At 37.6% G+C, this 25,061-nt stretch overlaps 1 protein-coding gene and 1 pseudogene across 1 annotated transcript; one reads left to right on the forward strand and one right to left on the reverse strand.

The window, feature by feature from the left end:
* Positions 1-6,163: 6,163 nt before the first annotated feature.
* Positions 6,164-7,690, reverse strand: LOC103338998 (uncharacterized; annotated as a pseudogene).
* A 9,373-nt stretch (positions 7,691-17,063) lies between these two features.
* LOC103338982 (TATA-box-binding protein 1-like) lies at positions 17,064-22,354 on the forward strand. Its single transcript, XM_008242261.3, has 9 exons — positions 17,064-17,581; positions 18,656-18,743; positions 19,275-19,346; positions 20,260-20,310; positions 20,661-20,705; positions 20,813-20,905; positions 21,714-21,815; positions 21,911-21,984; positions 22,105-22,354. Coding segments are annotated over exons 1-9 (606 nt in total). The 5' UTR covers positions 17,064-17,501; the 3' UTR covers positions 22,106-22,354.
* Positions 22,355-25,061: the final 2,707 nt, after the last annotated feature.

The raw sequence follows: 25,061 nt of genomic DNA on the forward strand, positions 1-25,061 counted from the left end.
TCGACGTCTGCATCCATACTTCTGACAAGTCCCCTTTTGACCAGAGGTCCACCCCATCTCGGTTCTCACCAATCAACCCCTCCAACAAGTCCTCTATCGACTAGAGGTCTCTGGAAACCGCATCAAATGGTCTATTGAGTTGAGTGAATTCCATATCGACTCAGAATTCACACCAATCATGCTTATTACCGACGAAACATGCAGACAAGCCCTCATCCATTCCCCATGAATGAAAGGAGCCCTCATCAAATGGACCCTAAACGTCGATGATGCTTCCAACCTACGTGGGAGTGGTGTTGGGATCGTACTTACCTCTCCAAAAGGAACCGAGATGGAATACGCTCTCCGTTTTCAATTGAAGGTCACCATAATGTGGCCGAGTACGAGGCCCTACTCGCAGGGATATGCCTCACCCATGATCTTGGATCCAAACAACTGATCGGCTCAGCGACTCGACGCTTATCATCAACTAGGTCAATAACACTTACCAGGTTAAGGGAAAGGTTATGCAGGCCTATCTGATAAAAGCACAGCGTCAAGCATCATTTTTTTAATACCACATTTGCCATCTCTCAAATCCACTGGAGCCAGAATGGTCGAGTTGATGCTCTAGCCAAGTTAGCCTCTGCCCTCAACGGGGAGATCAAGCGAACGATCCCGATCAAATACCTTGCTAGATCAACCATCATTAATGACAAGAGCAATACACTACTGCATTTCAGCCTTTACGCGATGAGATTTTGCGCGACAAACAGTTATTCGTCGCACAAGAAATCCTTGTGCGACGAAAAAACGCATGTGTAGCACAAACTATCTCTAAACATGCGCGACGACACATATCGTCGTGCATGATTGCTTAGCATGACAACACTGGTTATCGTCGCGTTAGCAGGAAAAATGCGGGGTCATTTTATTTGGCGTCAAAAACTTGCTCGATGAAATGTATCGTCGTGAAAGAAAACTTAGCGCGGCAATACGCATTATCGTCACGTAAAGTTTGCAAGGAAAACGCAGAGTGATATTATTTGGCGCCAAACACTTGCGCGACAATACATATCTTCGCAAAAGAATACTTAGTGCGACAAAATACGTTATCGTCGCGCAAGAAAACACGGGGATATTTTATTTGTGGCAAAAAACTTGCGTGACGAAAAAGGAGTATTTGAGCGACGACAATTAGTTGCGCGACGAATGCTATTTCCTCACGTAAAGCAGTATGTGGGCACATACCAGCGTGACGAAAAAGGAGCACTAGCTCGACGATAATTAGTTGAGCGATGAAGTTTCTCTCGTCACGTAAAGTAGGATGTTGGCACATACCAACGCGACGAAAATGACCGATTGTGTGACGGAAATGAGTTTTTGCGCGACGCAAGTTTGTGCGATGAAACCCCCTTTCGTCACACAAAAGCCTTCGTGAAATATATAATATGTATTCAGCTGTTGCAGAGGCAATCTGCAAAGTTTTGTAGCGCAAAAGCCTTCGTGAAATATATAATATGTATTCAGCTGTTGTAGAGGCAATCATATTCATTGGGTAAGTATTTTTTGTCGTTAGTTTAAAAGTATTAATGTAAATTCATACTAATGCCATTAATGTCGTTGTCTATAGGGATATTATTTGTGATTAGCAATTGGTGGAGAACGATTAAGAAGGTATTTTCTTCGTTTTATATTTTAATTACATTATGTTAAACTTTGTTTGTTATGTTTATATTGTTTTGTGAAATTATATTTATATTATGCTGTTAAATTGTGCGTGATGTAGCACAATGTGTTGTGATGTACGAAGTTAATTTCAATGAACTTAGTTTCTTGTTCGAGATTAGTTGGATTTCGTGCATGGATGCGTAAAGCATGAGTGCGGTCCAATTAATTCTTGAATTGTCCCATTACGTGACATGACTATGAGTTCCCGAATGGGATAAGGCCCTTACCGGAGGCATAAGGTGACATTATGATTTTGTAAGAAGTTGTTGTGATTGTTGTGTTGTGATTGCTGTTCTAGGAATTATGAGCATGAGGTGGATACAATACCCGAATAGATGCATAGACGAATACTTGGATGGAATCGAGGATTTTATTGACTTTGCACGTACACACAACCCAGGTGCAACTAGAATCTAGTGTCCTTGTAGGAACCGTAACAACATATTGTAGGAGACAATTGAAAATGTTCGATTTCATTTAGTAAGGAATGGAATGATTGAGACATATAGCACTTGGAATCATCACGAGGAACAATTAGATAATGCTTCGTCTTTAGGGGCCACAAGAGTGAACAAGTCATGGATATTATAGATGATGCTTTTCCATTTGCATCGACCAACATCAATCAGGAATGAGAACATGACGTGCCTACACCAATGGATAGTGCAGAGTTCGAACAATATGAAAAACTGTTAAAAAATGTCAACCAAGAGTTATACCTGGGGTGTGAGAGCTTTTCCATTCCCACGGCCATTGTGGAGCTAATGAATGGAAAAATAAAGTATCGTATGTCGAACCTGTGTTTCGATTACTTTTTGTGGGTTTCCAAGAGAATGCTTCCGACGGACAATTGTTTGCCGAAAGACCACAGACACATGCAAAAGGTGTTGAATGGTCTTGGATTAGGTTATGAAAAAATTCTACAATTGCATGTTATTCTACAAAGAGTATGAAATATTGGATCCATGCCTTATATGCAATGAGTCGATGTTCAAAATGACATCTCATAATATAATGAGAAAGATCCCACAAAAAGTCATGCATTATATGCCCTTGAAACCTAGGTTGCAGCGATTGTATATGTCGACGCATACTACCACAAACATGAGATAGCATAAGGAAAAATGAGTAGATGACGATGTGATGCGGCATCCTGTAGATGGGGAGGCATGGAAAGAGTTCTATCGAACGTTCTCTGAGTTTGTTGCTGATCCCCGAAATGTTAGATTGAGACTTGCCATTGACGGATTCCATTCGTTCGGTGTTCTAAACCAACACTACAGCACTTGGCCGATTTTTGTATTCCCATATAATTTGCCGCCTTGGAAATGCATGAAAAAAGAATACATTATGATGATTGTTTTGATAACTGAAGATCTTGGTAGGTCAATCAATATTTACTTAAGGCCGTTGGTTGATGAGCTCAAGGATTTATGGACAAACGGTGTGTGCATGTAAGATAAATCTACTGGGAAGATGTTCACTTTTGCGAGCAACAGTTATGTGGATTGTGAATGATTCTCCCGCACATGCAATAGTTTCTGGGTGGAGCACAAATGGTTATACGGCATGCCCTGTATGCAAGGAAGCTGTAATTTCTGGTTGGCATGCTAGAAAAGTTTGTTATCTTGGTCATCGGAGATGGATGCCATGAGACCACGAGTGGTGGAAAAAGGGTAAAGAGTTCGACGGGAACACAGAGCGTCGCCTTGGACCTAGAGAATGTTCCGGTCATGAGATATTGGAACAACTTAATTGTTTGGATTTTGTTCCGTTTGGGAAAACAGTTAGTCGGACCAGACCTTCTACACATTTGAACTGGACGCACAAGTCTATATTTTTTTAGCTCCCATATTGGTCAAAAATAAAATTGAGGCACAATCTCGAAGTTGTGCATGTTGAGAAAATTGTCTTTGACATATTGATGAGCACGATTATAGATATCGAGGGCAAGATAAATGACACGATCAAAGCTCATCTTGATTTGGAAAGAATGGGCATACGAAGAGGTTTATGGATGAACAGGGATAGTGATAAAGCCAAAAGGGATCTTGCATTTTTTTTCCATGAAACTGAATGACAAAAAAGATTTTCTAAAGTTTGTATCGTCTGTAAAGTTTCCCGATTAGTATGCTTCTAATATCGCGCGTTGCGTAAATGTTGACGGGGGTAAATTTGCTGGACTAAAGAGCCATGACGGCCATGTGTTTATGCAATACCTACTTCCTGTGGGTAGTCAATACCTACCGCCGGAAGATGTAGTGAAACCAATCATGCTGTTGTTCATATTTTTTTCCCAACTGACGGCAAAAACGTTGTGAAAGACAGACATTAATTAGTTGCGCCATAACATTTTCCAAATCCTATGCAAGTTTGAGATGATATTCCCTCTAGCTTTCTTCACAAGTATGATCCACATGATGGTTCACTTGCCAGAAGAGGCATTGCTTGCTGGTCCTGTCAACTATCGCTGGATGTATCCAATAGAAAGGTATATAATACTCATAATTTGTTTATGCATCCTTATCCTACGCTTGCTAATTTGTATCATATGGTTTTATTTTGGCAAGCTTCTCGGAGAGCTAAAAAAAACTGTACGCAACAGGGTGAAGCTCGAAGGATCAATTATAGAGGCTTTGGTTCAATATGAATCGCTTACTTTCTGTGGAATGTATTTAAAAGATGTGGAGACGGCTTTCAATCGTCCTCAGCACAATAATGACAGAGGTGTAAGAAATGAGAAACTTTTTGTTTTTGGCCAAAGCACGACCCTTTGGAGATCCTGCACGAGGAGAGTTGTTTTTCAGAAATGACATGGAGGTAGCGCATTGGTTCGTATTGAACAATTGTGATGAGATAATGACATACTTAGATGAGCATGAAGAGATGATGAAGCAAAAACATCCATCACATTTGTATGCTAAGAAACACCGTGAATTGTTTCCACAATGGTTTTTGGAATATGTAAGTTATAAGTATTTTGTATTTGACATATATATTATAGTATTTAATTTTCTCAAACTTACATTTGAATGTTTTTGTATAATATTAGGTGAATAAGTTGAAATTATCTAATTCCCCCACTTACAGTGAAGAGTTATATAACTTGGCATTCGGCCCGAATCGGGCTAAATTGTTCTCGGGTTGCTATGTTAACGGCGTCAAGTTTTTAGGGACTGTACGAGATGACAAGTGTACGCAAAATAGCGGTGTCCATGTCCTAGGTGGAGGCGAAAGTACGAACATTGATTTCTATGGCAAACTCACAATTGTCGTGCAATTGCTTTACAAAGACCAATACCAAGTGATCATGTTTAAGTGTTGATGGTTTGATACAAACCCAAATAAGCAGGGAAGTGTTAAAATCGACCATGGCTTACTATCTGTGAACATTAACCGAACTTGGTATGATGACGACCCTTACATTTTGGCAAACATGGCAATACAGATTGTGTATCTAGATGACCCTAAAGCTGGGAGCGGTTGGAAAGTTGTTCAGAAGATGGATCAGAGGAACGTGTATGCTATACCAAAACTAGACCCAACTGACAACGACATCGACAACATCGCTGACCAACGTTTATAATCTTCAATGGAAAACGATGCGGAAACACTTCGAGATACAAATGTTATACAAGAACCATTTCAGATACAAGGAGTGTCTTCAATCGAGATACCGATTCAGTCAATTACAATTGACCTCGGCGATTTTCCGCGATACGATATTGCAGTGGGCCCGAGCAACGATGATGATGTAGTTATAAAGGAGGAGGATTAGGAGACCGAAAGTGATGATCGCGACAATAACGAAAGTTATTATAGTTCAGATGATGAATAATGCAATTTATTTCGACTTGCCATGTAAAACATAGTAAATGAAATTTTTTGTAATTTAATTATGTTAGTGTAAAGATTTTGGCAAATATGCTTGTTTGAATATATGTACTTGTTATATTCAAACCTTATATATGTGGAGAAATGAAACATTGTTAAATAAATTGAGCTATAAAACATTGTTAAATAAATATATCCAATTGGTAATATTTTTTAAAATTGTTTTTAGAGAACATTTTAAAAAAAGGAAAATTGAGAAACAAACCTTAACATTCCCTTAGCAAAATAAAAAGGAAAAAAAATGAAAATGAGAAACAATATGACCTAAATATTTATTTGGCGCCAAATACTTCCGTGACGACTTTAGTCTCGTCGCGCACAGAGCCGGTCCATTGGATATGGAGGCCCTGTGCGAAGAAAGCTGATGAGGCCCTATATGTATAAGTAAAATAACAATTTTTCAAATTTTAAAATTCATAAATCATAAATTAAACTGAAATCATTATGTGGAATCAATTACATTAGAACTCACTAATAGAATCAAGATCATCCTTTGTCTATTTTCACATACTAACATCTATTCAATTTTCGTTTACATACAAAAAAACTACACCCTTTACTATAAAATGTTAAACAATGGTTTAAGAGTTAAACCCTTTACATCATCTTTTAAAATTTTCCAACGCTTTGTGGAATGAGAAAACAAGTTATAAATATATTGTATCACACCAAAAAAATCATGTGCTTTCCTACAAGAGTCCGCAATATCACAAAGTGTCAAGTTAAGACAATGACAAGCACATGGTGTGTACAAAGCTCTAGGATTTAGATCTAATAGTCTTCTTTGTACACCTTGGTTTTTCCCTTTCATATTGGATCCATTATCATATCATTGTCCTCTCACATGATCAATATTAAGTTTAAGATCTTTGAACACATTTTGTAATTCTTCCAAGAGTCCTTCTTCTGATGTATCATGAACTTGTAAGAATTCCAAAAAGAATTCTTGTACTTTTATTAGATGTGTAGAAACATCCACACATCTCAATATCAAGGACATTTGTTCTTGATGACTTATATCAGGTGTACAGTCAAGAATAACAGAAAAATACTTTGCTTTTTTAATTTTTTGAATGATTGCACTTTTGATTTCATTTGCTAACCTTGCAATCAGCTCATTTTGGATCCTTGGACTAGGATAATGATGATAAATTTCTTTATCATCAATCTGTCTCAAGTGTTCTTTCATGATTGGATCCCATTTCGCTATCATTTCAATTAAACCAAAAAATTTCCATTGCTATCTTCATGAATCCTCTCATTCTTTCCACGAAATGCCAAGTTATACTTGCCAATATATGTTATAGCAACTATTATTCTTATTAATACACCCTTCCAATGTTCTTTCTCTTTATTAATAAGCTGTTGAACATGTTTATCAATTGTAACATTTTTTTGCATTCTCATTTGCAAATCAATCCAAGTGTTCATGTTAATCATGTGCTCACCACTTGTTTCATGTTCTTTAAGTCTCACACTAAGGTGTACCCAATCATTAAACCCCTCATTAGCTAATGAGTTTATTTTTGGGCTCTTATTAAAAAACTTGCAACAAAAGCAAAACACCTTATCCAAATGCTTGGAATACACCAGCCATTCCCTATCATACTTATCTCCATTTGATATATAATGAGTGTAAAACGTTGAGGAGAAATGTCTAGAAAATTTATCACTAGGTCCCTTCTCAATTGATAGATCTCTTCTTGGACCATTCGCCAATAATTCATCTCTTGATTTTGAATCTAGACCATCCCAAGTCCTAGGATCATAAATATCTAAAGGAATAGATTGACTTGGTTGTTCCTCCTCATTGATTACATTATCATTTTCAACATGAGCATGACCTAAGTTTTCCACATTTTCATTAGCCTGTTCATCATGACCTACATTTTCAAGATTTTCAACTAAACCTTGTGGTTCTTTAATAATGAATTTATCAAGAGCACCTCTCTGAGATTGAGTTAATTCTTCAACTCTTCTCTTTTCTTGGCGCTTTCTATATCCAGATGAGTGTTTTCTTTTAAACATTTTTCTAATATAGCAAAATAACACACATCATAACAGAAAAAGAAGACAATAGAACCTGATTTTTGCAGCTTTCATTGATTTTGACTGTTTCACTTCAGCTAATGTTCACAAAACAAAAAGTCTGTTAAAATAATTACAAAAATAATATATGAAAAGCATTGAAAAATTAGGGATAGAGATTCACATGATTTTTTAGGTTTCTTCTTGCAATGATATGATGGCTAAATTCTAATATGAGAGAGAGAGATAGAGAGATAGATAGAGAGAGAGAGAGAGAGAGAGAGAGAGAGAGAGAGAGAGCAGAGATGCACACAGCACGCCTTCTGACTTGCCAAAGAGTACAGAAGATTGCGTGTTTTGGACGGAAGATGGAAGAATCAAGAAGGAACAAATATATGCCCGTTAGGAAATAATAATAATATTTTTGGAATAAAAAAAATATAATATATTGCTGGGTTGGGCTTTTAAAAACATTTAAAGGCCCCCAAAGGTCAGGAAATCATAATAATATTTTTGGAATAAAAAAATACATAATATCTTGCTGGGCTTTTAAAAACATTTGGAGGCCCTTAAAATTTGGGGGCCCTGCAGATCATCACACATGTGGGCGCTTCTAACTCGCGCATAGTTGTAATTTTGAGCGACGAATTCATTCTTGTCGCTTAAAGTTGCAATTTTGCACGACCACTTTACTTATCGTCGCACGAAATTTTCACACGACGACTACAGTTCTCATCGAGTAAAGTTTAATTTCGCGCGACGACCGCCATTCTCGTAGCACAAAGTTGTAATTTTGTGCGACGAATTTAATTATCATCGCATCAGTATATGTATATTATAATATATATGTGTATATATGTACATTATAGTATATGTGTATGTAATAATAATAATAATAATATATGTGTAGTTTATGTATATGTGTAATATATGTATATATATGTGTAGTATATGTGTATATATAGTATACATGTGTAGTATATGTATATATATATATAGTATATGTGTAATAATAATATATGTCTAGTATATGTATATATATATAGTATATGCAGTGGTAGATTCAGAAATTTTTCAGAGAAGGTGTAATATTTAAAAGGGTAAAAGCTCTAAAAAAAAAAACTATTTCAGATGCTCTTAATCTAACCAAAATCAATACCAATTAATCTAATCAAAATCAATCAAAAATCAATTTCAATTAATCTAATCAAAATGCATATCAAATTCTCAATTAAATAAATGAATCATAATTTATCATACCTCGAGTTGTGCATAGTCTCTTTCTGTTTAAGTTTGCTATTGATCATACAAATACAGAGAGCTAAATCAGAAAAATAAAAATAAAAATAACATTTAGAAAAACTCCTAAGACCATTCAAAGACTACAGTGTGCCCCTTGTAGACTTAAAAGAAAAATCCGAAAAGCCTTAAATTAAATAAATAATAAATCCGAAGAGCCTTTTGCTACTGAAGAAGAAAAACAAAACTAGACATTGCTGTTGATGGGTTTGCTTTGCCTTTGTTGAACAAGAAAAGTAAAAACAAGATATTTGTATTTTTTATTTAGAAATTTATATGATATCAGCAAATTAGTGCAGAGATTGCTGCGAGAACACTGAGCCCTCTCAATCTAGAATTCGAATACAATCGAGCCCTCTAAATCCAAAATTCTAATACAATCGAGCCCTCTCAATCCAAATTTCTAATTCCTAGTTGATTAATTAGTAATCACATTTGAACAGTGGATGGTAGTAAGGGTTTAAGGCTTCTAAACTTGGATTGGACGATCGTCTTCCATAGAAGGTAAGGCTTTTACTTCACTACGTTGTTTTTTTTTTCAAAACTCATCCAAAACGACGCTTTTGCTGCAGCTTTTTTTTAACAAAAAAGGTCGCACTGTTAGCGCTGCAAAGAAAAAAAACATCTTTGAGGCATTAGGACGAGCACATGGCGGGCACACCAGCAGAGGGGCAATTTCCAACTTCTTCCATGGCTTTTTCAGTAAGGGGAGGTGCAGTGCACCTCCTTGCGTCTCTGTGGATCCGCCACTGAGTATATGTGCAGTATATGTATATATATATATATACACATGTATAAAAAATTAACCTAATTATTATAAACCAAGTTATTAAATATCTCAAACAAATCCAGAAATCCAAACTACCCGGTATCCAATAAAAACCCAAATTTCCTAATAATAAATCAAACTCCCCGACACGATTAGTTACAAATGCTTTTTGACAAGCATTCGCCGCACTAGGTCGTGTGAACCAAAAACCTATTAATAGATAAGAACACATTCCAACCAATTCCCAAAAAATATAAATTTGTATCAAATTAGAACTAGTAACTATACATATAATCATACGTCACAATGCCAGAAAATCATTCTTTAAAAATAAAAATAAAAACTTTGCGTGACGCCAATAAATCATACGTCACACAAAATGTTGTTGGACGTAACGTTTCGTCGCACAACCTAACTTTGAGCGACGCCAAGTCTTCCTGCGTCGTGCAACATAACTTTGAGTGACGCCTAGGCATCCTATGTCGCGTACTGTTATAATTTTCGAGGGTTTAGGGTTTAGTGTTTGCGCCACGCTAGTATAGTTTTACGTCGCTCAAGTTGACGAAAATTTTTGCGGAATTACTACCTTGCATGATGGTTTACTTTTGTCGTGGTGCAAGGTGGCGAAAATTTTGGCGGAATTAATACCTTGCGTGACATAAGCGTTTTTTTACATTGCACAATTTGACCTTGCGGACGGTTTACTTTCGTTGTTGCTCAAGTTCGAGAAAATTTTCTTAGAAAAACATGCAAGTATAGACCCCTCGTTCCTCTCTCTCCTTCGACCCCTCCGTTCCTCTCTCTCCTTCGACACCTCCCCCTCCCAATACTCCCTGCCCCATACCCACCACATCCATCCACCTCAACCCACGAAACCAACGCAGGATTCAGCTGCCGCCGCCACCACCACATAATAATAATAATAATAATAATAATAATGATGATAATCACATATTCCATCCTAAAAATTCACTAGCTTGAATTAGATCACCCATAACTTTCAGCATCCATTCTCAAATCAATTCCACATACGTATAATATACTATTCAGCAAACCAGAATTCATAACCCTTATTATTCACTTTCCAAGACAACCCTTTGAAAACCCGCATCAATATCCAATGTACCCATGACCTAAACACATAGACATATATTTGAGTGTAAACATATAATCGACATTTAATTATATCCTTACTAACACCATACCCCCTCTATCAAGCCATAAGTGAATTATAATAACAATCATCTAAATAAAATGATATTAATAATAATATTAAAAATAAAATATTAATAATAACGATATATATAAACGGAGAGTCTCGTGTCACACAGTAAAGGCCGAAACCGAACCGATAGCCCGATTTCATAACCTCCTTAACCAAAATACTCATTACCAGACAATTAGATTCCTATCAATATCACTACATCAAAACAAGTCCAAGTTTTCAACAATACGCCATAACCACCATTCAAAATCCTACGTATTTATCATTGGCAAACAACTTTAGTAATATCCCAAAGCCATTTTGGTACCTTCCCAAAAGATGAGATGGTCCCAAAAGGCCCGTGGTCAACAGATGGTCAAACATCTTGTTTTTGGTCAACCGAGCCCACGGGGGCCACGACTCTGATTTCTGATCCGAAAGTTTCTACAGATTCAACAAAGTTTACTGAACACGTCCTGCAAGTTTGGTCCAAATTGAACGGTCAGATCCCTCACGATCACACGATCAAACGGTTACTTTTTTAACCTAATCTTTGAATAATTGAATTGAAGCATCCTAGACTCCGATTCTCGATTCGCGAATACCTACACGATCCTAAAGGTGCCTAGAACAACATATTTGAAAATAGAGTTGATCTAATGATCCAAACATATCGAACCTGGATAACGCCTAATATGGGTAAATCCAATCAACAATTAAATGATAACCAAATTCAAATCCGAGTATACCGCCGTACATGGGATGATATGAGGATCATTTTAGGACCAAATGGGTCACCGAAACAGGTGCCCACGCTCCGTCACACGCTCCGACAGCGTGTGGGTGTCTTGAGAAATTCATGTGATTAGAAAATTCTCAAAACACCCAACAATACATATACCTACGAGACCAGGACAATGAGTGGAGCAAGTTTTGTTGTTGGACCATGGCTAAAAAGTGACCATAACTTGCCAGAAACACGAGCCGAAAATTGGCCAAGCTTCAAGCGATAAATCAAGTTCCAAAACACAAAGTCGATCCTAATCAACCCAACCATCAGCTAGAACACATTGATAGGATGAAAAAGCATACCTAGATCGAAGAAATTGGTGGCCAGAATCGCTAGAATGAGCGTCGAAAATTGAGAAAAACTGATCGGTTGAGGCGGCGGAGGGGTGGGATGGAGAAAGGAGGTGGATGCGGTCCTTTTGTACCGCCTTGTGGCCGGAGGTGGACGGTGGCGGCGGTAGTGGCAAAAGCCGCGGCTGTACAAACACCGGGAAGGGGGTCTGCGCACACAGAGAGAGAAAACTAGGTTTTAAAAAATCATACTTTGAATTATTTACAGTTATGCCATTGGGCTTCCGTAGCTCGTAACTTTTTCGTTGCAAATCCGATCTAAGCCCACAACTTGTCTACGAACTCGTATCGACGCGATCTATGTAATTGTATCATTCATTTCTCTAACATCCCTCCGGATTAAAAAATAACCAAAATAACCCTATCCACAAGGGCAAAATTGAAATTTCGTAATAAAATAAAATAATTAATTTAAATGAATAATTAAAATTGGGTCGGGATGTTACATTTTCCCTCTCCTACCTACAATGCATAACACCTAAGGCGGGGCGCGAGGTCCTTCGTGAGGTCCACGAAAGCGTTTGTGGGGTCCATTCGGCATCCAGGACCATGGTTGCCAAAATCATTCGTCGGGTATATTTTTAGCCTTCCTTAAAAAATGACGCCCAATTCATCGTTGAGAAGTGCCGACAATGTCAACTCTTTTCTAACCTCATCCATCAGCCACTAGAGCCAACGCCACCATGGCATGCCCATGGTCGTTCGCCCAATCCACTCAACCCGATCGGCCCATTGCCCGAAGGAAAAGGCCAGATAACATTCGCCATATTCGCAATAGACTATTTCACTAAATGCGTTGAGGTAGAGCCCTTCGCTGCCATCACCGAGGCACGCATTCGTAGTTTTATTTGGAAGAATATCCTCTATCGTTTCGGATTACCCCGGGTAATTGTCATTGACAATGGTCGCCAATTCAACAACGATCGGTTCCGAGAATTTTGCTTAAATTTTAACATCTCTCTCCGTTTTTCGCCACCAACGCACCCCCAAGTCAATGGTCAAGTCGATGCCATCAACAAGATCATCAAGCGTACCTTCAAAAAGAAAGTGGGACCCAAAAAAAGAGACTGGGTTGAGCGCTTACTTGAGGTCCAGTGGGCCTATCGATCCACATAGCGCACATCGACCGGTGAGACTCCTTTCTCCCTGGCCTTCGGATATGAAGCCATAATACAAGTGGATATTGGCCTACCAACTCACCGCGTCGAGCATTACGACCTTCAGAAGAGCACTCAACAACTCACTCTCGACCTTGACTTAATAGAAGAAAAATAGGCTCAGGCCGAGATGAACCTCACCACGTATCAGTAAAGAATCGCATGCTACTATAATGCGAAGGTTCGATCTTGGACCTTTCACTCCAGTGACCTTGTCCTACGTGCCGTACTACTTGCCACCAAGGACCGCTTAGCCGGAACACTCGGTGACAACTAGGAAGGCCCCTACCGAGTAGTCGCCATCGTTCGCCCTGACACTTATACCCTTACTACGCTCTTCGACAAAGCACTCCCACACCTGTGGAACGCCGAGCACCTCCACCAATACTACTCCTAAATGGGTTTTCCATGACACGAGCTCTTTAGCTCGAGTCCGCCCTAGTCCATTGTCTCTTCTTTATTTATCCTTTATATATATGTGTGTTTTTATCTAATTAGCTACGCTTAAACGTTACTCCACACACATGACCAATTCACAACTCAAACACAATTCAAAGATTATACAATTGAAAACAACCAATCAAACTTAATAATTGAAACCAAAATAATATTACTTAAGAACACTTAAAAAATATCCACAAAAAAAAAAAAATTATGTTCAAACACAATGCTCCTCTTGAGCCGATTGGATATAACCAAAAAAAAAAAAACACTTCTTACACTTTCTTTGTCTCCGCCCCATGCCCTACAACCTTGACATCTCTATCCATGGCATGCTCTCGGGCAAATTATCACCTTGACCCTTCTCCACCTGCTCAACATCTTCCTTGTCTGGGAAGAGGTCCTCCAAGTTGAACGCAAACTCCGAATAGCATTTTTGGATTTTTTTCAAGCAAGTCCAGCCCACCCTAGTGTTGCATCTCCCCCGCCAGACTCGACCCTTCAGTTGAGTCCTAGAATTGCTTCACATCCTCCATTTGAAGATGACAAAGGGGTCCTAGGTTTGAGTTCATCGGGCAACTTCGAGGAATGCCATCCACTTCTGAACAAAGGGGTGCAGGGGCGGATGCAACCTATTTTTGAACATCTCCCAGTGTAAAGTAACCCAGCACCTTAGCGGTCTACTCGGCTTATCACCCTCTTGCGGAAGCGTGAATATTATGTCTTTAGGCAATTCATAATCCCGCCAGCTTTTTTTATCCAAAATCATGTGTGTCATACGGATCCGCACAGTGTCTATCGACCACTCCCTTGCTTTATAAAAATACGGGTGAATAGGCATCCCGTATCTATACGAGCACGTCAGCTCCCTTGAGCCCCTAGCTGTGCTCACCCTCGGAGGAATTCCATCCAAGTCGACCACAGGGTGCTTGGGGTCCTCCGCCTCCCTATGTTCCGAACACTCTACCTCGGCATCCAGATGCCCTTCAAGGTCGTCCTCGTCATCTAATGACGCCTTCGCCACTCACTCCACCTCGGCCTCCCTCACTTCCACCTCATCCGATTAACCCATAACTTCCACTACATAGGGAACTGCCTTGGCACCCACCCCCAGCCTCATTGGCTGCCTATCCCTCAACCGATCCTAGGCATCATCCAAATCCTTAAAATTCACACTACCCCTGTTGGACCTACTGTGTCCTTCCTTTTTCTCAGCCGTGCTCACTAATTTTTCCTTCTTTTCTCTCTCCCTCCCGTCCCAAAGACAATAACAAAGAAAACTAGAGAGAGAAGCTCTGACATGGCTGCCACGACGTCTTTGCACGAACAAGCCCCCTTTTTCTTCCTCTCTCTCCCATCGCACTCAGCCTCTTTCCCTCCCGTCCCAAAGACAATAACAAAGAAACCTAGAGAGAGAAACTCTGACATGGCTGCCACGACGTCTTTGCACGAACAAGCCCCATTTTTCTTCCTCTCTCTCCCATCGCACTTAGCCAACTGGCTGCAACACGATCTCTTTGCTTTTGCACTCGAACTTAGAGTTTTTGAAAGCTCAAAATGGCTGAAATAAAATTCCTCCCAAAAAGCTTCTATATGTGGCACTCTTGTCGATCGTCTTAATCATCTGCCCTAACTAAATGCCCCTTCCTGGATCGTTATCACGTGTGGCTCTCATCGTTTCTCTCAATAGACGCAAACTAGACGTCACACTTGTTTCATCTTCCCAGACGCCTCATCATCACGCCTGCAATAATTGCACAACACTCGAGCATTTGACACCTATCCAAACCATTTTACTTGCCTTAGGTAAAGTACTATTTTCTTGGGGAGTTGGGGGACTACCCAACCCGAGCCTTCACATCCAGACCTACCGCTCGGAGTACTCACCAAATAGCTCGGGCACGAAAAATCTCATTAGGCAGACCCAAAGGGCAGAAGCAACTTCCCACCCAAGGAGACTTGCCTAGAAAGTTGTGGGACTTGTTGACGCTTGGTATAAACCGAGCCCATCTACCCAATGAGAACATAACACGTGGACCTCGCTAGCCACGTGGAAAAAGTGACCATCTAGTCCCCTATAACTGCCAACTATGCATATCGGCTCGGTTCCCGACCATACTACCTCGGCCTCAGTACCATCCAGGAAAACATGACGAAAGGCTACTAGTCAGCCACGTCGACCACAAGACCTCCCCTGACAAAGGAGGGTTCACCTCCTCTCAAAATATCCCTCTTGTACTCTCCAATACCACATGTAAACCACCTAACCCATCCCTTGACCAGATGGGACTCCAATCGTTTGTAATAGGCCACTCTACTCACTCTCGCTCCCAAGTAAAACGCGTAAAGCCATCTTAAGAAGAGGACCATCCACCACCTGACAGGACTGCCTAATGTGACATAAACAGCTCAGCTCTAAGCTGAGATGACCGGTTTGAGGAATATCTTGTGAAACTTCCTATAAATAGGCTTGAATTTATGTAAAAAGTGTGACTGCTTCCAAGTACAAAGAAAAAGACTTATCAAATACATAGAAGACTACTCTCGTTCTTACTCTTATTCCAACATAAGTGTCATACAATTAAGGAACCAAATCTCCTCTTCATTCAAGTGAAAACACTTGTATTTCATACTTTGACCACATGAAGTTTGAGGTCTAAACAAATAGCATGAATTATCAATAAACTATTGGCTCGTTTGTTATGAGGGATAATTTTAATCATCAACCTCTTATAGATAGTCTTCATCCTTTCTCCAAGTTAGGCAACATAATATGCTTTCAATGCACATGAAATGTAGGCATTTTTCTAGTTTAGTGTAGTCCTCCCTACCAAACAAGCCCTTGATACGTTATTGATAAATTGTTGAGAAGTTATTAACAAATTAACAGGGTTATTGATAAATATTAAAAGCATTGATAAACATTTTTGCACACATTGGTTAGAGATTTATAATCGAAGACAATGTCGTGTGTAATTCACAAGAATTTCTGGGGTGGTTTTCAATTTTTTCAAATCTAAGTGACACGTGGTCTCACGAATGTAGTGTTTGGGAGCAATTGCTCCCTCAAGAAAGGTTCTCTGTTCGAATTGTAACATATGTACAGTTTGTGAAAGTTTAGTACGTTATTGCTTTTCTCCTTAGAAAATGTCCTTAAAAAAGTGAGACGTGGGTTTAGGGTGTTTTCTACGCGCGCAACCTAATAGATGGCTGTAACTATTACTGGGATTTGAGGACAACAATGCAAAACATAGTATAGTTCTAGGAACACAACAATTAACCGTATATTATTTTTCCGAAGAAAAGCACATGATAAACCGGCAGTATCCGGTAATTGCAAGGATTACCGGTTACATAAGAATCAGCCCCTCTCTCTCTCTCTCTCTCTCTCTCTCTCTATATATATGTATAATAGACAAAAGCCAAAACGTCAAAGCCAAGCCAGACAACAAAAGGGAAAGGACCTCCTCACCACCCGCATAAAATCGCATTTGCCTTCTCTCAGACCAGACCCGACCCCAAACAAAATCCACGATCGCTTACAATTTCTTCCATCAATACCTATAAAACACACCCTTATTTGAAAATCTCCCCCCCCAAATTCCAATTTTCCCGCGAACTTTCTCCGAGTTTATTTTCTCAATTCTTCTGTTTTCTTAAATCCTTTTGGAACCCTAGATTACCGAAAGCTCTGGATCTGATTGAGGACGATTATAAGGAATAATTTCCCGGAACCCAGAAAAACAAAGTTACAGGATTTGTAGCAGAAACAGAAGAACACTTAAAACATATATATATTTTCTTCTTTATTATACTATATTTGGAAAATCGCCGAAGTCTTGAAGGTGGGATACAGGGAATGGAGGAACAAGGTGGATTCGAAGAGAACCAACCTGTGGATCTTTCCATTCACCCCTCTGGTATTGTTCCCACTCTTCAGTAAGTCTTTCTCTGCCCTCTTGCATTTGAAGTTTCTAATTCTGTTTTATTGAACCGTCTTCATCATTTTTTGGCAAAAGAAAAGAAAACCATCTTCATCATGTACAAGGCTCCTGAGTTGAGTACTGCGTAGTGGGCCTGTTTAGATCTAATTGGTTCATGGGTTTATTCTAGGACTATCGGTTTGTAGGTTGATGGGGTTACAGTGGTCTCCCAAAGCGGAAGGAAGATGAAATTTTTTAGTTTATACTGATTCATTTGCATCCCTAAGATGCTTTTTGTGTTTTAAAAGGATTGAAAATTTTCCAACTTTTGTGGTTGAAGTCGAATTTTTCCCCAATTTATATGAACTTTGGTTTTCTGTTTTATCTAAATCTTGTGGGAATTGAATTCTATCTGCCAATGAAAGATTTCATTAGATAGTGCTCTCTGTTATTGTAAACGAAGCTGTGGCTCGAACTTGTTCTCAAAACTGATTTACATGGAAAGAGTATTTTTGTTTTTAGTTTTCCGGCCAAGCTTAGTGATGAAGTCCACCAGGTTTCCGTACCTGGAGTCTCTCCAGACTGGCTTGGTGGATAAAGTTTTTTGTCCTTCCTAGTCGCCTACCAGTTTTCAATGCCTCTGTACTTTTCGCATGCATAATATCAAGACATTTTAATCTATCCTATAGGCCTCCCTTCTGTGAGCTATATCTCTATTGTGTGATGGAACTTGTTTTGATGCCAAATGTACTGCATCTGTGGTAGAACTTCGCTACTAAAAAACAAGCTTATATGGGTTTTGTGCCCTTTGTTGGTCCATGCTATCCATTTATTCGATATGTATGTTTGGGTCATGCAAAACTTTGTGCTATTAGCACAAAGATATGAAGAAATGTTATTAAAATGTCTTTGCTATAGAATGTGCGGAATTGTCAACAAGTGTTCATCTCTTATGGTTTGTTTGTAGTGGAATTATTAATATTCAATTATTTTCTTTTACTTTTTATTAACACATTATTCTTATAATCTGGAGTATTTTATGCTCAATAATGAAGCTTATTAATTCCTTCTGTTCTGGTTGTGTTTGTAGGAATATCGTATCTACGGTTTACTTGGGTTGCCGGCTGGATCTCAAGCAAATTGCGTTGCAAGCTCGGAACGCAGAATACAACCCCAAGGTATGCAAGAGTTTGTGTATAATTCATTTCTGTAGCGTATTGACAGTTGAGTGTTGGTAGTTCACTCTTTTTTTAGCCTCTGACATTCACCGAAACTTTGATGTCGTTGCTTTTCATGTGGGTAGAAAGTATTGGAAACCAGTAAAAGTTGACACTTGTACTCCTTTCACGCTGCTTTTCATACGTATGCCTCCCAAGTCCTCCCAGCCAATAAGTATTTGTTGTAATAAAAGGGACCAGTTTATATGAAGAGAAAAAAAACATAATTAATAGCAAACTAAACAGATGTGCTAATAATCCTATCACTATTTCTTTAATGTCGAGCATTCAGTGATTCCTTAGCATCTTATAAAATTGGTTGAATTTCTGTTGAACTCGCTCGCTCTCTCTCACATCCCCCTGGAACAAACACACGGATCCATCTCGGTATGACTTAAATTGTGTCAATAACAGACCATGATTTATTTTCTGGTGCTTTAGACATTTAGGAGAATTGAATAATAACTTATTTTTTATTGAATGTTCTTGCAGCGTTTTGCCGCTGTTATTATGAGAATAAGGGAACCAAAAACTACAGCGTTGATATTTGCCTCTGGGAAGATGGTGAGCTCTCCACAAATTTCTGCTATTCCAATTGCTGACAACAGCATGATTTCTTTTCAGCTGTTCCTAATTTGTTTCTATAAAATTTTTGGAGCTGGTATACATTTGAATCTCTCAGGCTCCTGTTCAGTCCCACCATTGGTGGTAAATGCCTTTGTTCTTTAAATCTTTGCTGCCATGTGAGATCTGAAAGAACAGTTTATCGTACTTGATGTGTTTGATATCATAATCCAATTGATTGTGCTATTATCCGTGGACATGGCTATTGGGGTACAATTCAGACATGATTATGTATTTGTTGACATGTGTTTGGAACCCCACATACATGACCTTGTCAATTGTCATGTAAGTGTCAGTAATGTATTTTGCCTTTTTCTTTGCCATAATTTACTGTTTTTGTCATCAGCTAATTTTGGTTATTAAGTCTAAGTTGAAGTGTATGTCTGATATTGGTTATGGTCATCTGGACTGCATGTTTTGTCTAAAATTTACAATATCTTGAAGCTTAAATTGACAACTTTTGATGCTCAAGATGACAAGATATATTTGGAGATGGAGTTATCCTTTTATGCGTTTCATTTCAAATGGCATGTGTACATAGTAGAATTGGCATTGAATTAGTTGTTACAGTTTAAAATTATGTTTTCAGTCTCTTTTATTGGAACTACCATAAGTCATGGGTGGTAGGTCAATAATTTCATAAGATAATGTTTTTGCACCCTCCACTTCTGCTGCCAAAACTGGCTTTCAAAAATTTACTCGTGCAATTCTAGTTGACTACTGCATTTCTCATGGGCTCTTGAACGTGATAAGCCCCCCTCCCTTTCCCCTCCTGCCTTGTTTATAATTTAAAATTTGACCATTATACCTTTTTTGCCACTTTTTAAGATATTTAATCTCTCTGGTACTTCAGGTATGCACAGGTGCGAAAAGTGAACAGCAATCAAAACTGGCAGCAAGGAAGGTAGATGTTACACGCTCTCACAGATTGTTACTATTATAAAAAACGTAGTTCTATATATATGGGATTTTTCATACATTTTGATGCGTTTTTAGGCATTTTAAGGCAGGAGTAGAGTGACATTGGACTTTTATTTTATCCTTGTTTACTTAAAAAAATTTAGTATCAACCTCAAGTGCTGTGAGTTTGTGACTGAAATAATTTTTCCTTTGTTACTGGTCACAATCAGGAGTGGGAGTGATCATTGATGATATCCTTTACATAATTATTTAGTTAGATTAGTGAATCTTTAGAAGGTTGCAAGGGCATACTGATGAATTTCTTTCATCTGTTTTGATATTTTTGGTTCCCAGTATGCCCGAATCATCCAAAAGCTTGGATTTAGTGCTTCGTTTAAGGTCTCTCTCTCTCTCTCTCTCTCTCTCTCGTGTAATACCATTGAGAGCAAGTCCTTTATATTTTATATTTTATATTATTTGTTAATACGTGCTTTTATGAGTATCAGGATTTCAAGATTCAAAATATTGTTGGCTCCTGTGATGTTAAATTCCCTATAAGACTTGAGGGTCTTGCATACTCTCATGGTGCCTTTTCAAGTGTAAGTGAAGACTATCTGTTCCAGGCTTTTGTATTTCATGTCAGTACTTGATGTGATTTTTAAGCTTTTCTTTTTGCGTGTATTATTTTTGTTTTCTCTTTCATAATTCTTGTCTGTTGATGTTAAATTTTTTTCATGATCTGATGTCCATGTCGTTTCTACTCTTGGGATGATCATCTTAGTCTATGGTTGGCACGTTAGGTGTTTATATTTTATGATCAAGTTTATGAGATTATTATCGTTGCATGTGGACATTTTGCATTTTAGGTGCTTATAATCAATGAGATTTATGTGTGTCCCCTCTCCAGTCGATATTTGTGTGATTTACGATAGCTGTAAATTGTTGGTAGGTTAAAGTGCAACAGGGAAGTTCATGGACGAGAGGAGAAATTTTGACTAAATGGATAATTTTACCATCATCACCCCAGTAGGAGACTTAGGCATCACACATCGTAGGGATAAACAAATGCTTGCTGGAAAATTCTGCAAGTTCTTTCATGTTCCAAAATAAAGGTTGACAAGCCTACTTATGAAGCTTTACTAGCCTGACTACTAAATTTTTTCATGACTCCCTCCCAGATATACAATGAATCCATACATACATTCAACCAACACAAGGACTACTATATATGAATCCTAGACACAAGCCTTACTTTGAAACAACATTATGATAGGAAAATGTATGTGGCCAATACATGAATCATTGGGATCAAACAGATCCTTGCATTTTAAAATTTGACTAAATGGATAGACCTAACAGGTTTAAAAATTCTGTTGTGATCCTTTATTTTTTGTTATATTGGTGCAGTATGAGCCGGAACTTTTTCCAGGGCTGATATATCGCATGAAGCAGCCGAAGATTGTTCTTCTTATATTTGTGTCGGGGAAAATTGTTATTACGGGTGCAAAGGTGATTTGCTTTTTTTCTTGTCCACTGTCTAGTTTATTTTCTATTGCATTTGCAAATGGAGATTTGATAATGTTTTGTTTAATTTGATGTCTTAGGTAAGAGAAGACACATATAAGGCCTTTGAGAACATATACCCTGTCCTTACAGAGTTCAGGAAGGTCCAGCAATGGTGCGCCCCCCTCACTCTCCCAAGAGAAAAAATTAAAAAATCTGTTGCATGATGAAATCTTAATTTTGGATGTTTCTCTAGCACTTTATTGCTAATTGATTCCTCTTATCTTCTTTGTAGATCATACTTACTACACGTGTTAGCTGTCGCTGGCAGACACACGTCTATCAACGTAGCTCCGGTGCTGTCATTGGCAATGCATGCAGCAACAATTTTTTTTTCTTATTTTCTGGTTGGGTGTAGAAAGAAAGGGTTAAGATTCACAGTGTGAAAGCTTTGTTGTCAGTGGCAGATAAGCCAGGATTGATGAGATTGTGATCCCGGAGGAGTTCATAAATAAGAACTTGCAATTTTGATAGTAGAATAGAAACTTCACTTCTTTCTTGCATAAATGATATCCTACTAAATTTGTTCTCTCCTTTTCTTTCACGATGCAACCAATTTGAACTCATTTTTCTGGACTGGTCACCAAAAAGAGAGCGAAAATGGAATTTATACAAGCTTTTGCATTAGCTTTAGTAGAGAGTAAGAAAGCAGTATTGAGGACCCTGCAGTTGCCTTCTTGTTAACTAATAATAAAAAAAAAAGGTTAAAATTCAATTTGATTGCTGAGAAAAAAATTTAGCCAAATTGGTTGTTGTATTTCTCAAATTTACAATTTATAGACATTTCATTATATTCCGTTAAGTGTATTTTTTATTTTTTAGGTAGCACATTCAATCTTCTCTAACTCAAGGTATTGTGCTCTAAGGGTTCAACAAATTAGGCGGAATTTTGAATTGAAATTGAAATTGTGAGGTATAAGGTCGTATATTGGATGCTATTTTATAGTCTTAGGGGGGTGTATTCAATTAGGATTATAAAGTGTTTAAAAAGATTTTAAAAATCCGGGTGTATTCAATTTGGATTTGTACAAACTTTAAAATAGGTTTTACAAGTCTGGGTGTATTCAATTTAGACTTATAGGAACCTTTAAAAAGTTCATTCAAATATGGGTGTATTCAATTAGGATTATAAAAAAGCTGAATCAAATCTAGGTGTAATTCGAAAGGTCATATATTTGGAAGGATTTCATTAAGTGACAAATTTTCGTAGCTTTTAAGGGGAGAGTTATAAATAACAAAGACCAAAATAAATCCAACCTTCCCAAGATTTCATTAGACATTTTTCTTGCCCTAGCTGTTCTCTCTGAAGACGAACTTCCTTCCTCCAAATTGTGAAGGTATGCTCCCTATTTTTTCTTTGATCAATACCTCGTTGGGTTTTCTTTTTCCATGATTTTTTCTTCATCGTGTTTTTCTTGTTATTAGGTTTATACTTGTTGCTAGGGTTTATGCTTGTTACTACTTGTTTTTCTTCTGAGTCTATATACGACTGGATATAAAATTGAAATAATTGACAACCTTTCTATAATCGAACAAAAAAATTGAAACAAATATGGATGAACATTAAAAAAAATGAAAATCCAAAATTTTCAACTTTTAAATGCTGTTTTGGAAGCCTAAACGACCCCAAAAGCCCAAAATCCATCATATGTCACAGTAAACTAGTGAGTTTGACTCGTGGCATCGTTCCCTTTTCAGAAAGGTATCATACACCCCAATCGGAGTTCAGACGTCAAATCTGTAAATTCCTACTGTGTCTTTTTTCCATTCAACATAATATGCAACACAAACAGAAATAGTGTTAGCTTGTGTAGGACTACACAAATTTCTTCGAAAAGAGTGTAGATCTTACGAACTTCCTGTTGAATTGGAGGATGAATCTTCTTCATCTTCATCGTTACCGATTAATGAAGGGGATCCTGAACTAGTTTTCCAAACACAAGAACGAAAACGACATAATGCTAATGAATGGAGAGTTGGTATAGCTTTGGATATGTGGAGAGATGTTGGGCACAATGAGAACAATGAGAATCAAGGATGATGAATGAACGTTAAATATTTTTCTTAAACTTTTCTTTCAAATTTGTAATACATTTGTCACTATATTTCTTATGAATTTTTCTTTTCGTTAAACATAATTTTATTTCATGTTGTTGAAGGAAAAGATGTTATGAATTTGGTTTTTAATTTCATGTTGTTTAAAATTTTATTTCATCTTTTTTATATACATCAATGTTATTATATACGTTGACAGCATTGAAAGTACTGTGCATATTTGACACAACATTCATGGATTATTCTTTTCATTTTGAACTGTGCATATGTTCTTCCATTGCAAACAAGTACTTTTTGTTTTTGCTTTGGGTAACAAAAACAAATTTGATTGAAAAAAATTCAATTTTCTTTCTTTAAATGACAAGGATGGGGATACAATGAAATATACTGTCTACATAAGTCTGGAATAAAAACCTATCAAGTTCTATGAAAGCTTAAGAAAGTTTTATTAAAAAATTATACAGAAGTCTTCTGAAAGTTTATCAAGTTCTATACGAATTATAAAGTTCCATCAAGTTCTATAAAAGTTGGCACTTAAATAAAATCTTTTTAAACACTCTAGAATCCTAATTGAATACACCCCCCCTAAATCAATTGAGTGAATTGTGTTGTGACTTCAGATGGTAAGGAGATGTAATCAAGGTAAAACACCAAAATATATTGGTAAGTTATTAATTTCATTTTAATTTGGTTTGGCCTTTTGATTTTCCTTATACCTCACAATTTCGATTTCAAACCGAGATTCACTCCAATTTGTTAAACCCTAATAGACAATATACCCTAATTCATTGAGTTAGAAGAGGAAGATTGAAGGCGCTTTCTAAAAAAATAAAAATAAAAGCTGCACTTAACGGAAGATAACAGATGTCTATAAATTGTAAACTTTGAGAAATACAGTGACCAATTTTTGTGTTAAATTAAGTGACGAAAAACATATTTAACCCTAAAAATAATAACAATGATAACAACTACAACAACAAATAATAACATGAAGATTCTCCAATAAGTATTTTATGTTAAGGATTCATTACATACTTTTAATCTCGGGCGTTAAATTGCATGTATTTTACAATTATTTAATAGAATATTTTTTTACCAATTTTTATGTGCATTTACATTAAATAATATAATGAAGGT

Source organism: Prunus mume, linkage group LG8, assembly GCF_029339155.1.
Source record: "Prunus mume cultivar Tortuosa linkage group LG8, ASM2933915v1, whole genome shotgun sequence".
NCBI classification, from domain to species: Eukaryota; Viridiplantae; Streptophyta; class Magnoliopsida; order Rosales; family Rosaceae; genus Prunus; species Prunus mume.